Source organism: Hermetia illucens, chromosome 4 (assembly GCF_905115235.1).
Source record: "Hermetia illucens chromosome 4, iHerIll2.2.curated.20191125, whole genome shotgun sequence".
Classification (NCBI taxonomy): Eukaryota; Metazoa; Arthropoda; class Insecta; order Diptera; family Stratiomyidae; genus Hermetia; species Hermetia illucens.
This window is the reverse complement of record NC_051852.1, coordinates 123,979,180-123,997,735: the sequence shown is the minus strand read 5'-3', so window position 1 is coordinate 123,997,735 and position 18,556 is coordinate 123,979,180. Positions and strand designations below refer to the sequence as shown.

Below are 18,556 nucleotides of genomic sequence, written 5' to 3'. Positions count from 1 at the left end.
CTTGGTTTCGTCCTATCCGTAGTTCCTTGAGGACAGGTTTATTATACAAGGGGAGGATGTTAGCCACATTATTACGAGTTGCTTCTTTTAACTCCCTGTTTTCAAATTGAATAACTGCCTTAATATCGCTGATGATCTGTTCCTTCGGCAGGCGCGATTATTGGAGTGCAAAGTTTATGCCAATTTTTGACAGCTCTTCTGGGTTTTATTCACTATGAAGTCCGAAAGTATTGCTGTTCCATTCAGATTAACATTCTTGCCCAACGTCCATATCAAATAGATTATTTTAGATTTTTCCCTGAGGTTACTCTTTCCGTGCCTCTTCGAATTGCAAGGAAAAAAGGACCCCGTAATATGAAGGAATATTTTGAATTTTTGGTTATATACGAAAAATAAAACGTACATAGAAAGTTCCTCACATAAGATGAACACAAAACCATTATACCCGAAGTGACCAGCTTCCCATATTTCAAGTTGTTTTATCTTTCATTCGAAGAACCGATTATTCCAATTCCTTTATAGTGGGGTTTAGCCTGATGGGGTGGGCGGGAAATTTTTTCCATCTCAGCTGTTTCCATGGAACAGGATTATCGATGAACTTCAAATTACATCCGAGGCCCCATGGGTTCCTGACAACTATCTCTTTGCTGTAGCATGTTTTCTGCTTATTGACTTCGTGACGGAGTTCCTTCTTCGTACTTCCGCGTTGTGCTCATCTGAGGCCACTTCTTTGCAAAGAAATAACCTCAATTGTCGACTAGAACACAGGCGTCTGTCATGCAGTGTTTTCTTTTGGACGATGAGACATTGCTACCGAGATAAGGCTCATTTTGAATCCGATGGTAATTTAACATCAGTTCTTCATCTCATAACTAATTATTGAGGCTTCTTCCCCTTTATGGAAAACTTACCTAGGTCAAACATTTTCTGGGCGTTAGGAAATTGAGAATAACCTTTACCATATCGAAGGATTACTGGCCATGCAATCCTCCAGCATTGCACTGCGGCACTAAGGACTCTAAAGAAGGCCAGGTATTTCGGTAATCCCACTGAGAAGTAAAAGGTTAGCTCATCCTACTAGTACCACCTGCCCCAGCAGCAGTTACACTCCTGTACATGTTCGCTTGCACGCTATTGATCGTGTTGCTTGGCTTTTCATTTTTGTCTAACTAAATGAACTTGATTTACTGTTTGTTTATCAGACACACTTTTCTAAGAAATGGTCAGAATTATTGATATAATTCTTTTTTTTTAGTTTAGGACATTGAACCCTCATGAATGTAGTGGCATTTCCATATTCAGGAGGGGACGCGGGTATTCAAATTGCCAATGCCAATTATTTTGACAGACTATTCTGAGAAACTCGCCAACCGGAAAGTCACCATGAATCTTTTTTCTATTCCTTTCTTGTCCGCAAGATAGTGAAAATCCCTAATTTCAAAGATGAGTGTCAACATTCGTTTCCAGGATGCTGGTGCAGTCAATACGGTCATTACCCAACTTGAGCCCCTCATTTTGTAGTCACCTCGTGCAATTCCTAGTTGGGTATCATTTCCGCCATTTTTTCCTCGTCCTCTTTTACTGATTACTTGCTCCTTCTTCGACATACATGTATATGGTGTACTTAAGACACAGAGCTTTTAACAACTCTGTCACTTTCAATGCAGAAATCCCATAGTGTGGTGCCCAGCATCAAAATACCGAAATATAGGCAATTATCACTTTTGGTACTATTTAATATGGTAAAGGCAGAGTCACCCCTAAATGACACCGAGTGTAGGTATTCATATCTGTATATGACACGCTTATCTAACACACCTGCCGCAATTGGGGGAACGTATAGCGCAATTTCCTCGCCCACACGGAGCTCTATCATCGGTTAAGGACACAATAGAATTGAATACAAAGCTGCGTACATGTACTATTGCAACAACTCAGGTTGATTCAGTTCAAACAAAGCATGGCTGTGAAAGTCCCATTTTTCCAAATGCAATAACTAACTCGTTATAATGAAAATTCCTCATATTTGTTAATTTCAATGAGGATGCCATCCTGGTGATTATAATAATCAATGAGGCGGCAATAAGCCTGGCTCATAAAGTATGTTTGAAAACGTCATTTAAAGATCGTAATGGTACGCTGAGCAGGCGATGGAAAAACTGTTGGTATATGGCCATCAGTTGTACCGTCTTTTCATCGACTTTTAGGCCGCCTATGATAGATAGCATAGCAAGGGTAAAACTGTACACGGCCATGGGAGAGTTCGCTATCCCGATGAAATTGATAAGACTGACTAGGTTGACCCTGACCAATATGCGAAGTTAGATAAAAGCAGCAGCATCTCTCTAAATACCATTCGACATCAAAAACGGTCTAAGACCAAGGGATACCCTATCATGCGTCCTCTTCAACCTGGCCCAGGAAAAATTGATCTGTGATGTTAAGGTAAATGCGAGAGGTACGATCCTCTTTAAGTCCACCCAACTACTGGCCAACGCTGACGATATCGACGTCATGCGAAGAACAACCCTAGACGTATAAACTGCCTTGATCCGGATCGAGTAGGAGGCGCGAGATTTTGGGGTGCACATCAATGAAGGCAAGACAACATCAGCTCCAAAAACCAACAACATCAAACCGCGCTGGTCAAACGAGAAGAATAAAGAAAGGAGACTACAACTTTGAGACCGTTAATAGTTTCTCCTACCTAGGGTCGAAAATCACAACTGGTAACCCTATAATGATAAAATCCGTCCCGTTCGAGAGAAGAATCCTCAGAAGAATTTTTGTCCCCGATTCCGTAGCCGACTTAACAGCGAAATCTATGAGCGATACCATGACCGTCAGGTTATGGATAAAATCCGGCTCAATAGGTTGCGGTGGGTGGATCACCTAACTAAATGGATGCAGATGATCCAGCCCGAAAAGTCTATAAGGCCAATATCAACAGTAGAAAGAGAAGATGAAGCAAACCCTTCCGTAGATGGAACGATGGCGTAGGTCAGGACGCCAGACAGCTTTTAGGGATATCGAATTGGTGGACCTCGGCGCAAAACCGGGATGTCTGGAGTTGCTAATTAAGGCAGGTCTAAATATATATATATCGGTTGTTGTATCGTTGATGATGATGATGATGAATGAAACTCTGACAGTTAATGTGATAAAAATTTCGCTGGTCTTGGATCTTGAAAATGATTTGACTCAGTCAATAATTCAAAATTAGGTGAACTGACATGTATCTGACATCCAAGCTAAAAATTCTATTGGAATTTTAACGTCGATTTCTCTTTGCACTCACTTAGTGCTTATATTTTACTAATAATTGGCTTAAATGGGGCAACTTTGATACCTTAACACTATGAAAATAATTGAAGAGGTACTGCCAAAAAAAACTAAATTCAGGTAAACGCGGCTACCAGATGATAAAAGAAAAGGTATAGATACTTCTGATCCGCGCTGGAATTTAGGGAAAAAAATAATTATTTTCATTCAGAATTTTATGAAATTTTCAAGCCAACTGAATACTATACCAACCCTTTTTTAAAAAAAGGTTCTTTTTCAAACAATACGCATCTAATTGTCCACTGTTAGCATTTAACCTATATTTTTTATTCTTTTTATTTCAGAGCTAGTGAAAGATCACCTTTCGAAGGATCATGTTGCGGTGGGGGTTATTCCAACGTGGACTCTTTGCCGCCATCCCCAACAGATAGTGAACCGCCTCCACCGCCCAGGTAGGTATCGTTTTTTGATAACATAATGCCTTAGAATCCATTTTCCTGCATCCTCGGCAACCTATAGTTGGATTTGTGAAAACCTTCTCACTCAAAAATTGAACAGAAGCTGACGGATAATAAATGATGAATGGCTTTTCCCCGGAATAAGTGAGCGTTTTCCTTGAAATGACTACAATGGAAGCCATTTCCGTGAAAAGAATTATAAAATATTGTTGAGTTGTAGGCGTATTGATGAAGACAGACACACGATATGTTTGTTTGAGTGGCTTTAGATGAAAATATATAAACATATTATTCTTCACTTTTGAATTTTTGACTCTACTGAATAGGTTTCAGTTCTCATGGTATGTATGTACATATTGGGTTGGCACCTAAGTGATTTCTCTTTTTTAAAGGGGTCATGCCGTGTGAAAACCGTTTTTTCCCATGTTTTAGAATTTTTTTGTGAAGAACTGAATGAAGATACAAATACGAATTTTTCACCATATATTTATTAATATCTTGAGCATGCGTAACAATTTTTCCAGCGCGATAGCATAGTTCATTATTGGAGAGAGCAACCCATTTCCAAAATTGCTAACAACATTTCATCAGTGCTAACAGTTTAGCAACTTGTTAGCAATGATGAAGGGAACAAGTGGTTCCCGAAATATCGGTATTTGCAAGAATAAATATCCACACCAACGAAAAAGAAAGAACAAGTTTTTTATTATTTCAGACAATATGGATTGTTGCGAGAACGATTATTATTATTATTACTAGCAACGAAGGACACGGAGGAATTAAAACTCAACACCGCAGTTTTAATTCCTGTTAAACAAATTTGTCAACATGGTCAAACCTAATGGCTTCCGCAACCAAATTAGAAACTCAGTTGAGAAGAATGCAAATGGCCCCTAAAAACTCGAGTTAAGTTACGTTTAGAATAGGAATCTGCGTTTCATTGAAGGAGCAATTCACTCTGTAGGCGCTTGAATAGCGATTGATTCTGAATCTCGCTGCGACTACTATCGGAACTCCAAATGCATACTATACGAAGGAAAGAGGAATTTCAAACTATGAGGATTCGAGGACATGCTTAAAACACTAACTTTTCGGTATTATAATAATATTTGAAAGTAATTGCCGGTGATGTCAACACGTGACCTTCTTCATTCAACAAGTAAGACAACAAACGCTATGAGATACAATTTATTGGAGGCGCTGAATATAATATTGGCGAATGAAAGTGATATGAATCACTATCGGAAGAAAAGATCGCTGCCCTCCACTGCAACCACAGCACAGACCAAATAGTGATCTTCGAACTAGGAGGGAAATGGCAATGTGGCATACCTGCATGTTCACAATAAAATAATGTTTATTACCAAGCCAGACAAAGAACCGACCAGAATAAAACTGACCAGCCCTATAACGGGAATCACAACAACCGTAAGCTAAGCTCTCCACCAAGCTTTGCTTACAGGCGGATCTAGGTCCGACAAAATAGTAAGCAGAGCTGCTGAAATTTTGCACTAGGGTAGGGACAACAAAGTTCTGAACTTTAATAGTACTTAATAGAGCATCTTACTGGACCTATGCCACCCCCTTTTTCGGAACATGCATGGTAGAGAGGATCTCTCCTGGACCATAGAAGCGGTACAAGTTTGTGATCATTCAAAAAAGAAACCTTCTATCTTTACTAGTTCCATGGAACAGGGTGATCGATGGGCGCCGAGTGTTTTGGTAACCAGCTTATACCCGAGGCCCCACAACTCACTGTTAACCTTGTTGCCAGTAACGTGCTTTCCTAAGGATCACCTCATCTATACCTTGCACGCTAAGCAGTCCGCCAAAATCGAATGCAGTTCCTTCATAGAATTGCAATTGCAGACATTCATCAATATTCAGATAAATTCCGTGGCGGAGTTTCTTTCTGGGACCGATGCATTGCAAGCTGCGGTGGTAAGGCTCATTGTTGAATGTATCAGCGATTCAATCGCAAATTCTTCCGTGCCTGGGACTTGCCGCTCATTTACCCCCCTTAAGAGAGCTTCGGAAAATTTGAAAACATCGACTTTTCTGATGAGGTAAGTGTCTTTCGGACTTCAGAACATTGGAAGAAACCGTTTGTTGCTTCCAATGAAATACATACTGATGATCACTAGCCGTAAAATTTTCCAGTACCTTCCATCGTTGGACACCTGACGTTATGGACTCTGCAGCAAAAGGTACATGAGGGAGGGTGCCGTCGCAATCAGGGCGTTGAAATGTTGGAGTGTTACCGATATTGAAAAAAATAAGCCCGGTCTTAGCGGCCATTTTCAAAATGTGTGTATCTCAAAAATTTGGTTGAGACATGCCCTATTCGACGCGTTAAAGCGTAAAAGTCTCCTGTAAGTAGAACTCTCCCATGTCTGTTTCTAACCTCGTCCTTCAAGCCGGCGAGCCTATTCCGGAAAGCGGGCACAGATTCGTTCGATGTGAGCTAAATACCGAGGAAAGTTCCTTCCGCACAACGAACCCAAACAAAGCTATCTACTCGACCATGGGTTCGCACTCGCAGGTTAACCGTATCTCTCACCCAATAGGCAACAGTGCCAGATATATCGTCATACGATAATGCAGAACTCCTTTTTGGTACTCCTCGCCAAGAAGCAACAAGTTAGCTCTTCTGCCCCATCAGATCGTGAGCAATTGCACTCTTATGCATGTTCGCCTGAAGGATGTGCATCATGGTGCTCAACCTTCCACTTTCTCTAAACCTTTTTTGAAGCCCTGGCACCACCTGGAACCAAGAATAAGAGTCATATCTTCTCTCTACGGACCGCGATTTCTGGCAAGAACATAGCATTTCTCGCTTTGTACTCGCCTCACTTGTAACATGAAGTGCTTCTGTCCCGCCTTTTGCAAGCTCCTGCTATGTGCCCCTAGGCCCATTACTTAAAACAGTGTAATCCCTTTTTGCTGCTTCTTCCACCCCTTCTGTATTTGTGAGGCAATCCGGATCCCTTACTTCAAGTGTAAACAAAAGTTCTAGGTTGGAAAGCGATGCTTCCGTGCGTAGAATACCCTGGACTATCTGGCAGAACTTACTCTTCTTGTCGGTCTTCAACTCAAACTAGACAAATATATTACCGTTTCGAGTCGCCCGACACAAATCCTTTTGTGAGTTTGTGTTCAGAATTGGGATCAGAAACTAGTCAGGAGTCCATCCCAACTGAGCCCACCCTGCCAACTTAATGGTGTCATAGTTTTGAGCGTGCTTCCAGCCAAGATTATTATCGGGGAGGAGACAGTTTTAACATTACCGTAAAAGCCGTTATCACGGTAATGTTAAGAATGTCACGCTGGTGCAATAAGGTAACAAAAGGGCATAATTGTCAGCTGATTTGAAACCTATTCCGAATCCTTTGCCAAATTATAAGCCCTTGCCGGGCCGGATCGTAGTCGTTATCGCCGCCCACGTTTCTTCACCACCAGATTGGCTGGTAGTTATCCGGAGCTACTAACTAGAAGGTGTAAATCGATTTCGCTCGGATTGTTCCCATACATCAACTTCGTCTGTCCCTCCGAAGACTTTTGCCGGTAAGGATTGGTACCTTCAGTTTTCTCATTACATAATATTCTTAATAGTTACCTGCAAAAAAAAAGTTGTAAGTTGATGTTGACGATCCAAAAAGTACATTCATCCTGCGTGTGCTCCGCAACGCTCTATGTTGCTCCATTATTGTAAAATTTTATATACTTTAATATTGAATTCTCATGCTCCATAAGAGATAATGGTAGTGATCCAGATTGGTGATAATTAGAGAATTATGTTTGCCTTCACTTGAATATCTCAACTTTCGATGTATCCACGGCCGCCCTAAGAATATTTTCTTGCATATCCGGTCTATCACTTTTAAGGATTCACTTCAGGATTCCTTAATACTTTCGGAGCAGCACTATCCTTAGGATGTTCTTATCATAATCGGTAAAAGATCCTTTGATTAGCATAGCGAAGCTCCTGAATTGGAAGAACCTCACAATGCTCCTGGATGAACATGCATAAGCCCAATGTAACCGGAGTTTTCATATTAGTTACATGATTCTAATCTTCACCAATGATCATGTAGCGTTTAGCGTATGCTGATTCACCTTATTTTGGCTCGGACTTGCATAATAATTAAGGTGAGACGAAGTAAATGGCAATGTCAATGTCAAAACCAAAGAACGAATAGCATCGAATCACACCGGTCAAAGGAAAACAATAAAGATAGGAGACCACAATTTTGAGACAGTTGAAAATTTCTTCTATCTAAGGTCGAAAATCTCAACCGATAACAGCTAAGACGATGAAATCCGCGCACGGCAGTTGACAGCCAACCGAGCCCATCTCTGCTTACAAAACCTGTTTCGGTCGAAACGCCTCAACATTGGTTCATGGCTCTTACTGTACAAGACAATGATCTTGCCAGTCCTCATGTATTCCTCGGAAACTTGGGTTCTTAGCAAGAAAAATTGCGAACTCTTGACCGCGTTCGAGAGAAGAATCCTCTGAAGAATTTTTGGCCCCCTACATGAGGATGGACGATTCCGTAGCCTACATAACGACAAAATCTATCTATCTAGCGATACCATGACTGTCAGGTTGTGGATAAAATCTGGTTCAACAGGTTGCGTTGGGCGGGTCACTTAATCCAGTTGGGTGAGGATGATCCAGCCCGGAAAGTCTATAAGGGCAATATCTATAGTAGGAAAAGAAGACGAGGAAAACCCTGTCTAAGATGGAGCAATGGCGTAGGTCAGGACGGCGGACAGCTTTTAGGGATATAGAATTGGTGGACCTCGGCGCAAATCCGGGACGTCTGGAGTTCCTTATTAAGGCAGGCCTTCACCGGTTATTGCGACGTTGATGATGATGGTGATGATGAACCCATTGTAGATTTTCGTGATTTCAGTGATCCCGCCTATATCGCCCCTAGTAGCAATTATATTTTATAGTTCAGGGTTCATGCTCCATAAATGTACGAGGTCTGATGAAGAAGTTCCAGGACTTTTCAAATTGCGTGCCTTCACCTTAAGGTTCTCAGCTAGTTTTTAGTAGGAACCTTCCTGAGTAATCCCCATTTTGTTTTGTTGCTCTGACCTTCTCCAAACGGATTGATTGGAGGAGCAACATGTTTACGTGCGTGAGTTAAATTGGGCAAACCTGAACCTATATTACCCACTTCCATATGAACAAAGTAAATACCTTTGCGAGAGATGGTAGAGGAGTGCGACATCTCATTTGGTCACGTCAGGAGATTTTGACCCAAAAGTCGGAGATGAGAAGGGTTGTAGCCAAGTTCATTCCACCACTGATGACACCGCCTCGAGGTTTGCAGGAGCTCATGGAAATGGCCAATGGTAATAAAGGCTTCTCAAAAACTATCATTACATATGACGAGTCTTAGGTTTATAGCTACGACGTGGAAACCATGGTGCAGTTGTCGCAGTGGAAGTCAAAAAATTCACCAGGATCAAAAAAAGCTCTGCAGCCGAGATCAACCGTTGACGTGATACTCACTGTGTTCTTCTGTCATACATCAACAGATTGACAGATTGTCATACATCATTAATTCTGTGGGAGGAATTAATGATGTATGACAATCTGTCAATCTGTCCCTCCCCCGGCCCCCACCCTATTCTCCTCACCTAGCTCCATTTGATTTCCGGGTGTTCCAAAAACCCAAGTACCCAATGAAAGGACAGAAGTTTCAGACGAAGAGGAGATAAAGGAAAAAAAAGCTGAAAAGCATCCATGAAACAGAGTTTTCCAAATGCATGGAACAGTGGAAACACCGGCGAGAAAGGGGTAACGTTAGAACAATTGTAAATGTTTGTAATAAAGAGTTATTGAAAAAGCCCTGGAACTTTTTGATCAGACCTCGTAGCAGAGGCGTTAGGTATGTTTTGCTTCCAGTATCACAAAAGGGTGTTGCGGCAGTAGTTCGCAAAGACCGGTACCGGTTTAACCTACACAATGGGGCTACAATTAGGGGCAGGAGGTTTTCGTTTACGAACCAGAGGTTCATCCAAAAGAGAGTAAGGTTGCACTATTGTAAACCGCCTCAGTCCAGTGAAGGCTTCACAATGAAAGTCCTTAAATGAAATTAGTTTTCAGATACTCGGTGCAAACCTTGCGGATGTTGTTAGCAGCCGTTGTAAGGATTATCAAAGTACACCGTAAATTTGAACCTAAAATAGTCTGTAAGAGTCGTAATGAAAAATAACTCTTATTTGAGATGAAGGGCTTTTTGAATTCTATCGAGTATGACTTCAAGTCATCATCTACCTTTTACTGATATACTTGTAAGTAACAAATCCGCAATCACTTATACGCCAACCCAATAAAATCGCATACTTTTAAAATCAGAAATCGAAATGATGGAATGTTTTGCTATATGAGCTTTGTGGATATTGAAAGAACGTATCCGGAATATTTACCCACATAAATACGTACATTCATTACCAATTCCGGGTGAAAAGCCTTCCGTAGGCAGAATCGGTTTAAATTTCAAAAATTTACAAAAGAAGTTTACAACACAATAAATCAATGGTTAATGCTTTAATGCCCGGTTGGCCTGCAACGAGCCGAATAATATGCAGGAAAAGGAATTTATCAAGGCCTTACATTGTACACATACACAGGTGAATACAACCCCATCCTCCAGGTTTACTTACCAATTTTATTTGCAGGTATCGTGTGGTTATGCTAGGCGAAGCGAGTGTTGGCAAAACGGCGCTTGTCTCACAATTTATGACCTCGGAATACATGCACACTTATGATGCCAGCTTAGGTATAATTCCAGCTATGCTCGCTGTATACCCCCACACGTGCAGGAAGGGGGATTATGAAGGTTTATGGTTTTAAAGGACTCCGTAAACATATTCATGTCCCCAGTTCCTGTGGGGAATAATTTTCGCTCTAAACTATTCTATCCGCTTCCACAGGCTTCAGGGCGGATGTGCAATAATTTAATTTATATTTTCTTCTAAATTGAGTTATAGATGACGAGTTTGGTGAAAAGACTGTGAGCGTTCTGCTGGATGACGAGGAATCTGAGCTGGTTTTCATTGACCATCCGAGCGTGGAAATGAGCGTAAGTAATATATTTATTGGAAATTTTTCGAGAAAATTGTAGTGATGTGTTTTTTCCAACCACTTGCATGGCTGCTTTTAAAGTGGCATCCAATCCAATCCTTTTTGTTTATCCGGTCTTGCTTATTATACTGTATGATAGCTGCACAATAAATTTTCGTTGATACCATCGCATAAGTTGAATAATAGGATGCTGTGCTTTCTAGCGCTTCATCTCTATTTGGTGATGAAAACATCTATAAAACTGCGGAAACCGTTGATCAAACTTCCTCGGCACGTTCTTTTGGCTTCATATGCTTCGTCGTTCCTTCCCATCACATCCATGAATTTCTTCCTTGCATTATTCCCAGGAAAGGATTTTTTGCAGTGAACTCCTCCGCATTTGTTATCATATAAATTTCAGTTACCATAAACAAGTAGAATTGTGCGGTTTCGCAGATAATAGTCTCACGATATCTTCATATCGTTAGACGATGTAAATGATTTGCAATCGGTTAGGGCCGAAGCGGACAACCCTGGGACATTAACTACAATTATTTTACTTAGATATGATGCTACGCAACTGCAAAAAATCTTGATATTGTAAAAGGACAACGAGCAGGAGTCATGCGGTTACTCTTCTTCAATTGTGATAACAATAAAGTTTTCTTTCAAATTGGCGGGTATCGCCTGTATTACATTAGGCATTCGGGAGGGAGACCTGCTTGTAGTACTGGAATGCTTATGACATCCTATATTAAACACTATCTTCTAGAAGGTCCTGTAAGAACTACCTCCAAGAAATTTTAATCCAGTTACTAGATTGGACCACCGACATAATCATCACTACACTCTGCTGTCCTCCAAAGATTAGACTAACTTCTCGAACGATTGGAGGATTTATCAACAGTTTAGGGAACAGATTTCTTACCGTTTGGAACTTTGCTGAGGGAACTTAATATACACTCATTGGGAATCCGGACTGCTCACTCTCAGAGGAAGGTAGCTATTGGATCGCTTGCCTAAGATGTAAATAAGACATTGTTGTTCTATTAAAAATGTGGAGGGAGAACTGATGACGAGTGAACTGTTGAAATAATTAATACTTGCTTTTTCTATTCACTAGTATTATTTACTGGTCTTTCAAATACCGATATTTAGCACTGATGAAATATACCCAAAATATCGGTATTTCCAAGACCAATAAATAACACTAGCGAATAGAAAAAGCAAGTTTTAATTATTTCAAATAAATTAATCGCTAGGAATACCGCCTAATTAAGCTCAAAGTGAGCTGCGTCATTAACTATTTTCAGACCACTCGTTTGTCATAAGAAAATATACAAGTGTACCCACAACAAGACATATGAGTGAGAAACCGATTGCCACAATCACCAAATGAAACAACTAGTCGAATTGTTGTAAGAACATGTTCTTATCATTATTCCCTTGAAAACTGAGGATAAAGGACAAAACTGGGTCCACTATTTCGTTGGCATGATGTCCCTTCTGACAATCAGGTGAGAGTGAACACTGAATCTATCCACAAGAGAGTCTTACGTAACACTTATAAGGGGAAAATAGATACAGTAACAACTTCAGCTAACAGAGGTCCCGGAGATGAAGCATCAACTAATCATGTCCACGACTACCTGAAGTACGTTATCATTGGTGCGGCCCTAAACATAGTTGGCACCAACCACAAAGAAACTCGGAACGGCTGATTCGACGATGAATACCGGGCAATGCTGCACTCTCAACACGGGCACACGCGGAGGTATATTCCCTACTTCGTCAAGTGAACAAGCAGCTCCATAGATAGAAAGGAGAAGCCTAGGAACCAACGGGTCGGAAAACTTGAGAACAACAGGGAGCAACGACGCCAGGGGGGCATAGTTTTTTTGGTTTTTTTTTCGAGGTAGGGTAGGTGAATGCATTTACTCACAGATTGTTGCACTCCCGCAACGGTACGTCGTCGGACTACCAACTAAATACCTCCCCATCGTTAGAGGGCTAGCCTTGGAACCGTTTATCACCTTACTTCGGGCTAGACTCCGAACTCTCCCGCCTTGCGGAGCCTTCAAATCAGGGAATTCCTTTCGCCAACGGAAGGAAAGAGGAGCAAAGGAACTGTCAGTTCACGGAGCTTTCTATCATCCGGCCCCTCTACCTTTCGAGCTCTCTCTTCTTTGTAACGAGAAGGACTCGAAGGTAATGGGCAACAAAGTTCCACCTGTCAACACTGCTCTGCATCTTCTCGACGATGTTGCCTGTAGAGAGGTCCCCTATGTTTCAATAGAGCTGCTGACGAATCCCATCCCATATTCCACAAGAAAAAAAAGTGTGATGGGCGTCGAGCTCAACTCCATTGCAAAAGACACAATCCGGAGATCGTGCTTTTCAAATATTGTGCAGGTAAGAAAACCTCCATATCCACTTAAAAACTAGGGAAGGAAATAGTCAGTCTCTCCATGCTTCCGATTCAGTCATGCACTTAAATTGCCGATGAACCGCGCATTCCATCTGCCTCTAGTTTCATTTTGCCAAGAGAGTTGCCACTCGTCTAGGGTGCGTTGCCGTTCTTCACGAGCAACCACCTCCCTTGGTTCTTCTCCCTTTCGCCTGTATATGGCTTGACGCTCCTTACCAAGAAGGGCAACGAAGATCACTCCCGCGATCAGAGACAGTGCCACCCCCCCCCCCGCCCTACGTCTCTGTACTTCCGCGAAACGCTTACTGTATATCTCCTTGCAAAGAGCATCAGCCCATACCTTTGCACCGTAGAGCAGGACAGAATGCGTCGAACTCATCAGGAGACATCGCCTGCTAGACGTAGTACCTCCAATATTTGCCATTAGTCTACTTAACGCCGAAACTGCAGCTGCAGCCTTTTTCACTGCTGCTTTGTTTTGCTCAAAATGGCTCATTTTTGAGTCAAGAGTCAACCCGAGGTACTTTACCGCTACTTTTGACTCGATTATCGACTCGTCGAACGATATAAGATACAGGGTCGGAATTCGCTGTTTAGTCAGGATGTCTACTTCGGTTTTTACCAGTGCAAGGTTGAAAGCATGAGTAGTCATCCATCTGCTTGCCCGTCGCGTCAATATGCCAAGTCCGCTTTGTGCCTGTTCGACAGTGCGCTCAGCAATCTTTTTTTTTGTGAGTACACGGAGGTGGAAAATCTTAGAAAGACACGTCCGCCGCAGCTCCGCCGCCCGAACGGCGGAACAACAACGGGCGCGTGTGGGATTCACACCCACTAAAAACCACCCCCGGTCTCTCCAGCCCCAGCCCCGCGGGACCACCATTGAGGTATTACTTCGCGGGGTAGGTTTGCCCTTAGGCACTCATCCTTCTCCTATTTGCAGCTTTCCTCCTTCTTTGCTCTTTCAGCAACTCCTCCTGCATTTGGATGATTGCGGAGCTAACCGCAAGCCACTTCTCCTCGGACTCCAGCATCTCAGTAACCAAGCTCTCCGGGGTCACGCTCCTGCCCAGCACCTGGTTTAAGCTCCTTCTCTCCATCGCAAATCGTGGGCTGTGAAACATCACATGCTTTGGATCCTCCGGTATGCCATCGCATCTGGGACAGTTCGGAAAGTCATCCAACCCAAAGCGGTGCAGATACTGCCTGTAGCTACCACCGTGTCCCGTGAGGAACTGGGTAATGTGGTAGTTGGTATCCCCATGTTTTCGCTCAAGCCACACCCTAATGTTGGGAATGAGCCTGTGCGTCCACCGACCTTTCGCAGACTCGTCCCATCTGCGTTGCCAGAGATCAAGCGACTCTGACCTTGCCGCATTTCTACGCTGTGCATACCCCTCCATATGTCTTGCATTGTACAGGACACTCATTTCTTTGGCCAGAATGTCAACTGGGATCATGCCTGCCACCACCAATACTGCCTCATCTGATATGGTTCTAAAAGCACTGCAAACCCTCAAAGCCATCCGCCGGTAAACCGAGTGCACCTGCTTCCATCTCTGAGAGTTTGCAAGCGCCTCTGCCCACATAGGCGACGAGTAGAGCAGGATGGAGCGCACCACTCCGGCTAGCACCAACGTCCGGCAATGTTTCGGCCCACCAATATTTGGCAACATTTTTGCAAGTGCCGTGGTGGCACTGGCTGCCTTTTGGCATGCATACTCTAGGTGCTCCCTAAACCTCAATTTGGTGTCAATTATTACCCCCAGGTATTTGATAGTCGGCTTTGATACGACCGTATGTCCACCGACCTCCACTTTTACAGTATTATTTTTCCTGCGTTTCGTTATCAAGACCGCTTCCGTTTTCGCGTCCGCCAAGGTCAGCCCGGCCTTTTCTAGCCAGGACTTTACCGCTCTCACTGTTTCCGTTGCGTAAACCTCCACATCTTCTGGGTGTTTTGCTGCAACAACCACAGCTAGGTCATCAGCAAAGCCGATAATCGTAGTCCGCTCTGGGACGGGAAGAGCAAGCACCCCATTATACACGATATTCCACAACAGGGGACCAAGTACCGATCCCTGTGGTACCCCGGCTGTGATAATGTACTCTTTGGGGCCCTCATCCGTCCTGTACCATAGAGTCCTCTCTGAGAGGTAGTTTTCCACCAAATTCGCTAAGTATCCGGGGACACCTATGTCAGCCAACGCCCCTTTAATTCTATTCCAGTTGGCCGAGTTGAATGCGTTTTTGACATCCAACGCCACCACGGCACAGCAGCCGCCAGAAATCAGTGCACATTTTGCCAGGTTTACCACCATGCCAATTGCGTCCACCGTAGAGTGGGCGCGTCGGAAACCAAACTGGCGTTCCGACAAACCATTGCTGGCTTCGACGATGGGCAGAAGTCTGTTGTAGATGACTCTCTCCATCATCTTCCCCATTGTATCCAACAGGCAGATAGGACGATACGACGCTGGGTTTCCAGGTTGCTTGCCAGGCTTCGGAAGCAACACCAACTTTTGCTTTTTCTACTGGGCAGGGAATATTCCTTCTTTTAGGCACGCCTCGAAGGTGTTGGCGAAAAGGTCGGGCCTAGTCTTCACTGCCAGTTTCAAAGCTCGGTTGGGGATGGCATTCAAACCTGGGGCCTTGTTGTCACCGACCCTACCACATATTTCCCGCAGCTCCTCCACAGTTACAGGCGGTATTATGCCGTCATTTGGCTGGACAAAAACTTGCCTTCCCCTATTTTCGTGGTGAGGGAACAGAGTGGTAACAATCTGTTTCAGGAGGCGCGGACAGGTCACCTGGGGGGATTTCCGCAGCCTTTTCATCACCACTCTGTAAGCCTCGCCCCAAGGGTTTATGTCGGCATGGTCGCACAGCTGTTTGAAGCAGTTCTTTTTGCTCCTCCGAATGGCTTCCTTTAGGCGGCCACGCAATTGCTTGTGTGCCTCCTCTCGACCGTCGCCACCGGGTTTTCCCCTGAGCTTCTGGCAAAGCCTCCTTGCCCGAAAACATGCGGCTCGCAAACTTGCGATTTCATTGTTCCACCAGTAGTTGGGTTGCCTACTGGGGAGCAATCGCCTTCTGGGCATAGTAGCATCGCATGCTTCCGTCACCCATCGAGTGATCTGGGTGGCTTTCTCTCCAGCCGTACCATTCAGGGATATGTCGGATTTGAGCACCGCGGAAAATGTGTCCCCCTCGAACGCTTTCACTGTCCAGCCAAGCATACCACCAGGCATTTTGCGAAAACTCTTTTTCGAGCTCGATCCGCCCTTGATCTCTATGCAGATTGCCTGGTGGTCGCTGTGAGTATAGTCCTCACTGACATGCCAAGCGATTCTACTTGTTAAAGTGGCACTCACGTATGTCAGGTCCACTATAGACCCCAGGCCCCTTCCCCGGAAAGTGTACGAAGACCGAACATTCGCCAGTACCACGTCCAGCTCCGCGAATGCTTCGAGGAGAACACGTCCCCTCACATTAGTTATCCGGCTGCCCCACTCAAGAGCCCACGCATTGAAATCGCCTCCTATTATGATCGGCCAACGTCCTCTTGCATCCAAAACAAGAGCAGCAAGCATCCGCTAATACTCGACGAGTGTAGCGCTGGGTGGAGCATAGCAGCTATAGATGTGGATGCCCTTCACCTTCGCTCTGATGAAGCCCTCCTCCGGGTGCTCCATTATTTCCTGTAAGGCTTGTTCTCCACAAGTCCATAGCGCTGCTTGGCCCGTTTGGTCTTCGACCCAAATGCTACCACCGCGGTTTCGGTATGGTTCACTTAGTATGGCCACATCGATGTTTTTCTCGCGGATGGTTTGCGCGAGTAGATCCTGCGCCGCCTGGCAGTGGTTGAGGTTGATTTGTATCAACCTCATCTGCGACTTGTGCTAAGGACTCTCCTGTATTCCGGGCACCTGCTGCTGCCTGCAATGTGCCGATGGTCCACACCCTCCTTTCCTTTGCACAGTAGACAATTTGGGTCAGCTCCGCAGTCCTTGCTGATGTGGCCTTCCACTCCGCATATCCTGCATTGCTTTGACCTGTCATTTGGGTTAGTGCATAACTTCGCAATGTGACCAAAGCCAAGGCATCTAAAGCACCGTTTTAACGCCACCTGTTCCCTAAGGCGACACATAACCCAGCCTATTCTCACTCTCCCTGCTGCTAACAGTTTGAGTGCGTTCTCCACTGGTAAGCTGATGATGGCGGTTTGTGTTCCCCCATAGGCTTTCCTTAGCGTTTTCACCGCTGACTCTTGTAGTCCGGCAATATCGAACTGTTTCTCCAACGCTTCGCGAACCTCCTCCTTCGTCGTGATTTCATCTATATCTTTGCAGATTATAGTGATCTTCGGCCTGCTAGCTCTTATGTCGGCTTCCTGCCCTAAAGTCTTCCCGATTTGGCTTAAGAATTTGTCCGCGGTTACATCCTTGGATTTCTTAAGTTCCAGCATAAGATCTCCCTTCTGGGACCGTCTAATACGACTGACGTTGTCTCCCAAATTGGTGAGTTCGGGGTCTGCCTTCACTTTCCTAAGAATGTCGTCGTATGACCCTTCGCCTCGTTTGGAAATGGAAATCACCTCCGGTCTAATCTTCCTCCGATAATTTCTTTTCCGCGGTTCTACCTTCCTCCAAGCTTTCGCATCCGCCTTTGAAGATTCGATTCCTTTTCTCGAGGTAGCCACTGCAGTATTTTCCCTGGTAGCTTCAGACGTACTTTTCATGAACTCCGCCTTTTTGGGTGTTGAGTCCTTTTTTCTTTTCGGGGTTTGCTGGCCTGTTGAGTCATTCAGCTTCTCGCGCAGCCTCTTCCCCGGTTTCTCCGCTTTTGTATTTTGAACCGGCGTTACTTGAGTTGCCTGGTTCACTTTTCCAATCGGCGACTTCCCTACTCATTCATCCTGGGCCTTGCCGTACGTCAAACGGATGCCTCTTATCATGGCCCTTATATTTTGGTGAATGTTCCTGCGCTCCTTTATAAACTCACACCAGTTCAAGTTCCTCCCGTACGCTTGTAACATTAGATGCCACAGTAGCCAAGGTTCCCACTACTGAGGCACTGCGGTCGTTGGATATCGACGGCCGGGAGGCCGCTTGCTCACTCCCAAAAACCGCCGGCACTGGTTGGTTTTATTTCTGGGTATCCTTCCCATAGCCAATTTTTATCAACAGGTGGGCGTTTACTTCCCACCTACCCGGCCTGCGCATAAACATGCCCATACACGCACATCTCCGGATGCGTGGATGTGCATGGCCATGACACATTCGCCGAGCATTCCCTTATCCGCAC

The 18,556-nt window shown here is 44.2% G+C and overlaps 1 protein-coding gene across 4 annotated transcripts in view; it reads left to right on the top strand.

Annotated features, from left to right (window-relative positions):
- LOC119656024 overlaps positions 1 to 18,556 on the top strand; it is a 260,457-nt gene that overhangs the window by 202,267 nt on the left and 39,634 nt on the right. For 2 of the 4 annotated variants that reach the window (XM_038062287.1, XM_038062286.1), the window contains exons 7-9: positions 3,627 to 3,734; positions 10,440 to 10,540; positions 10,746 to 10,843. In XM_038062287.1, coding sequence (XP_037918215.1) covers positions 3,627 to 3,734; positions 10,440 to 10,540; positions 10,746 to 10,843 — 307 coding nt within the window. The remainder of the gene's footprint in view (positions 1 to 3,626; positions 3,735 to 10,439; positions 10,541 to 10,745; positions 10,844 to 18,556) is intronic. The other 2 variants (XM_038062289.1, XM_038062288.1) reach the window with 1 other exon arrangement.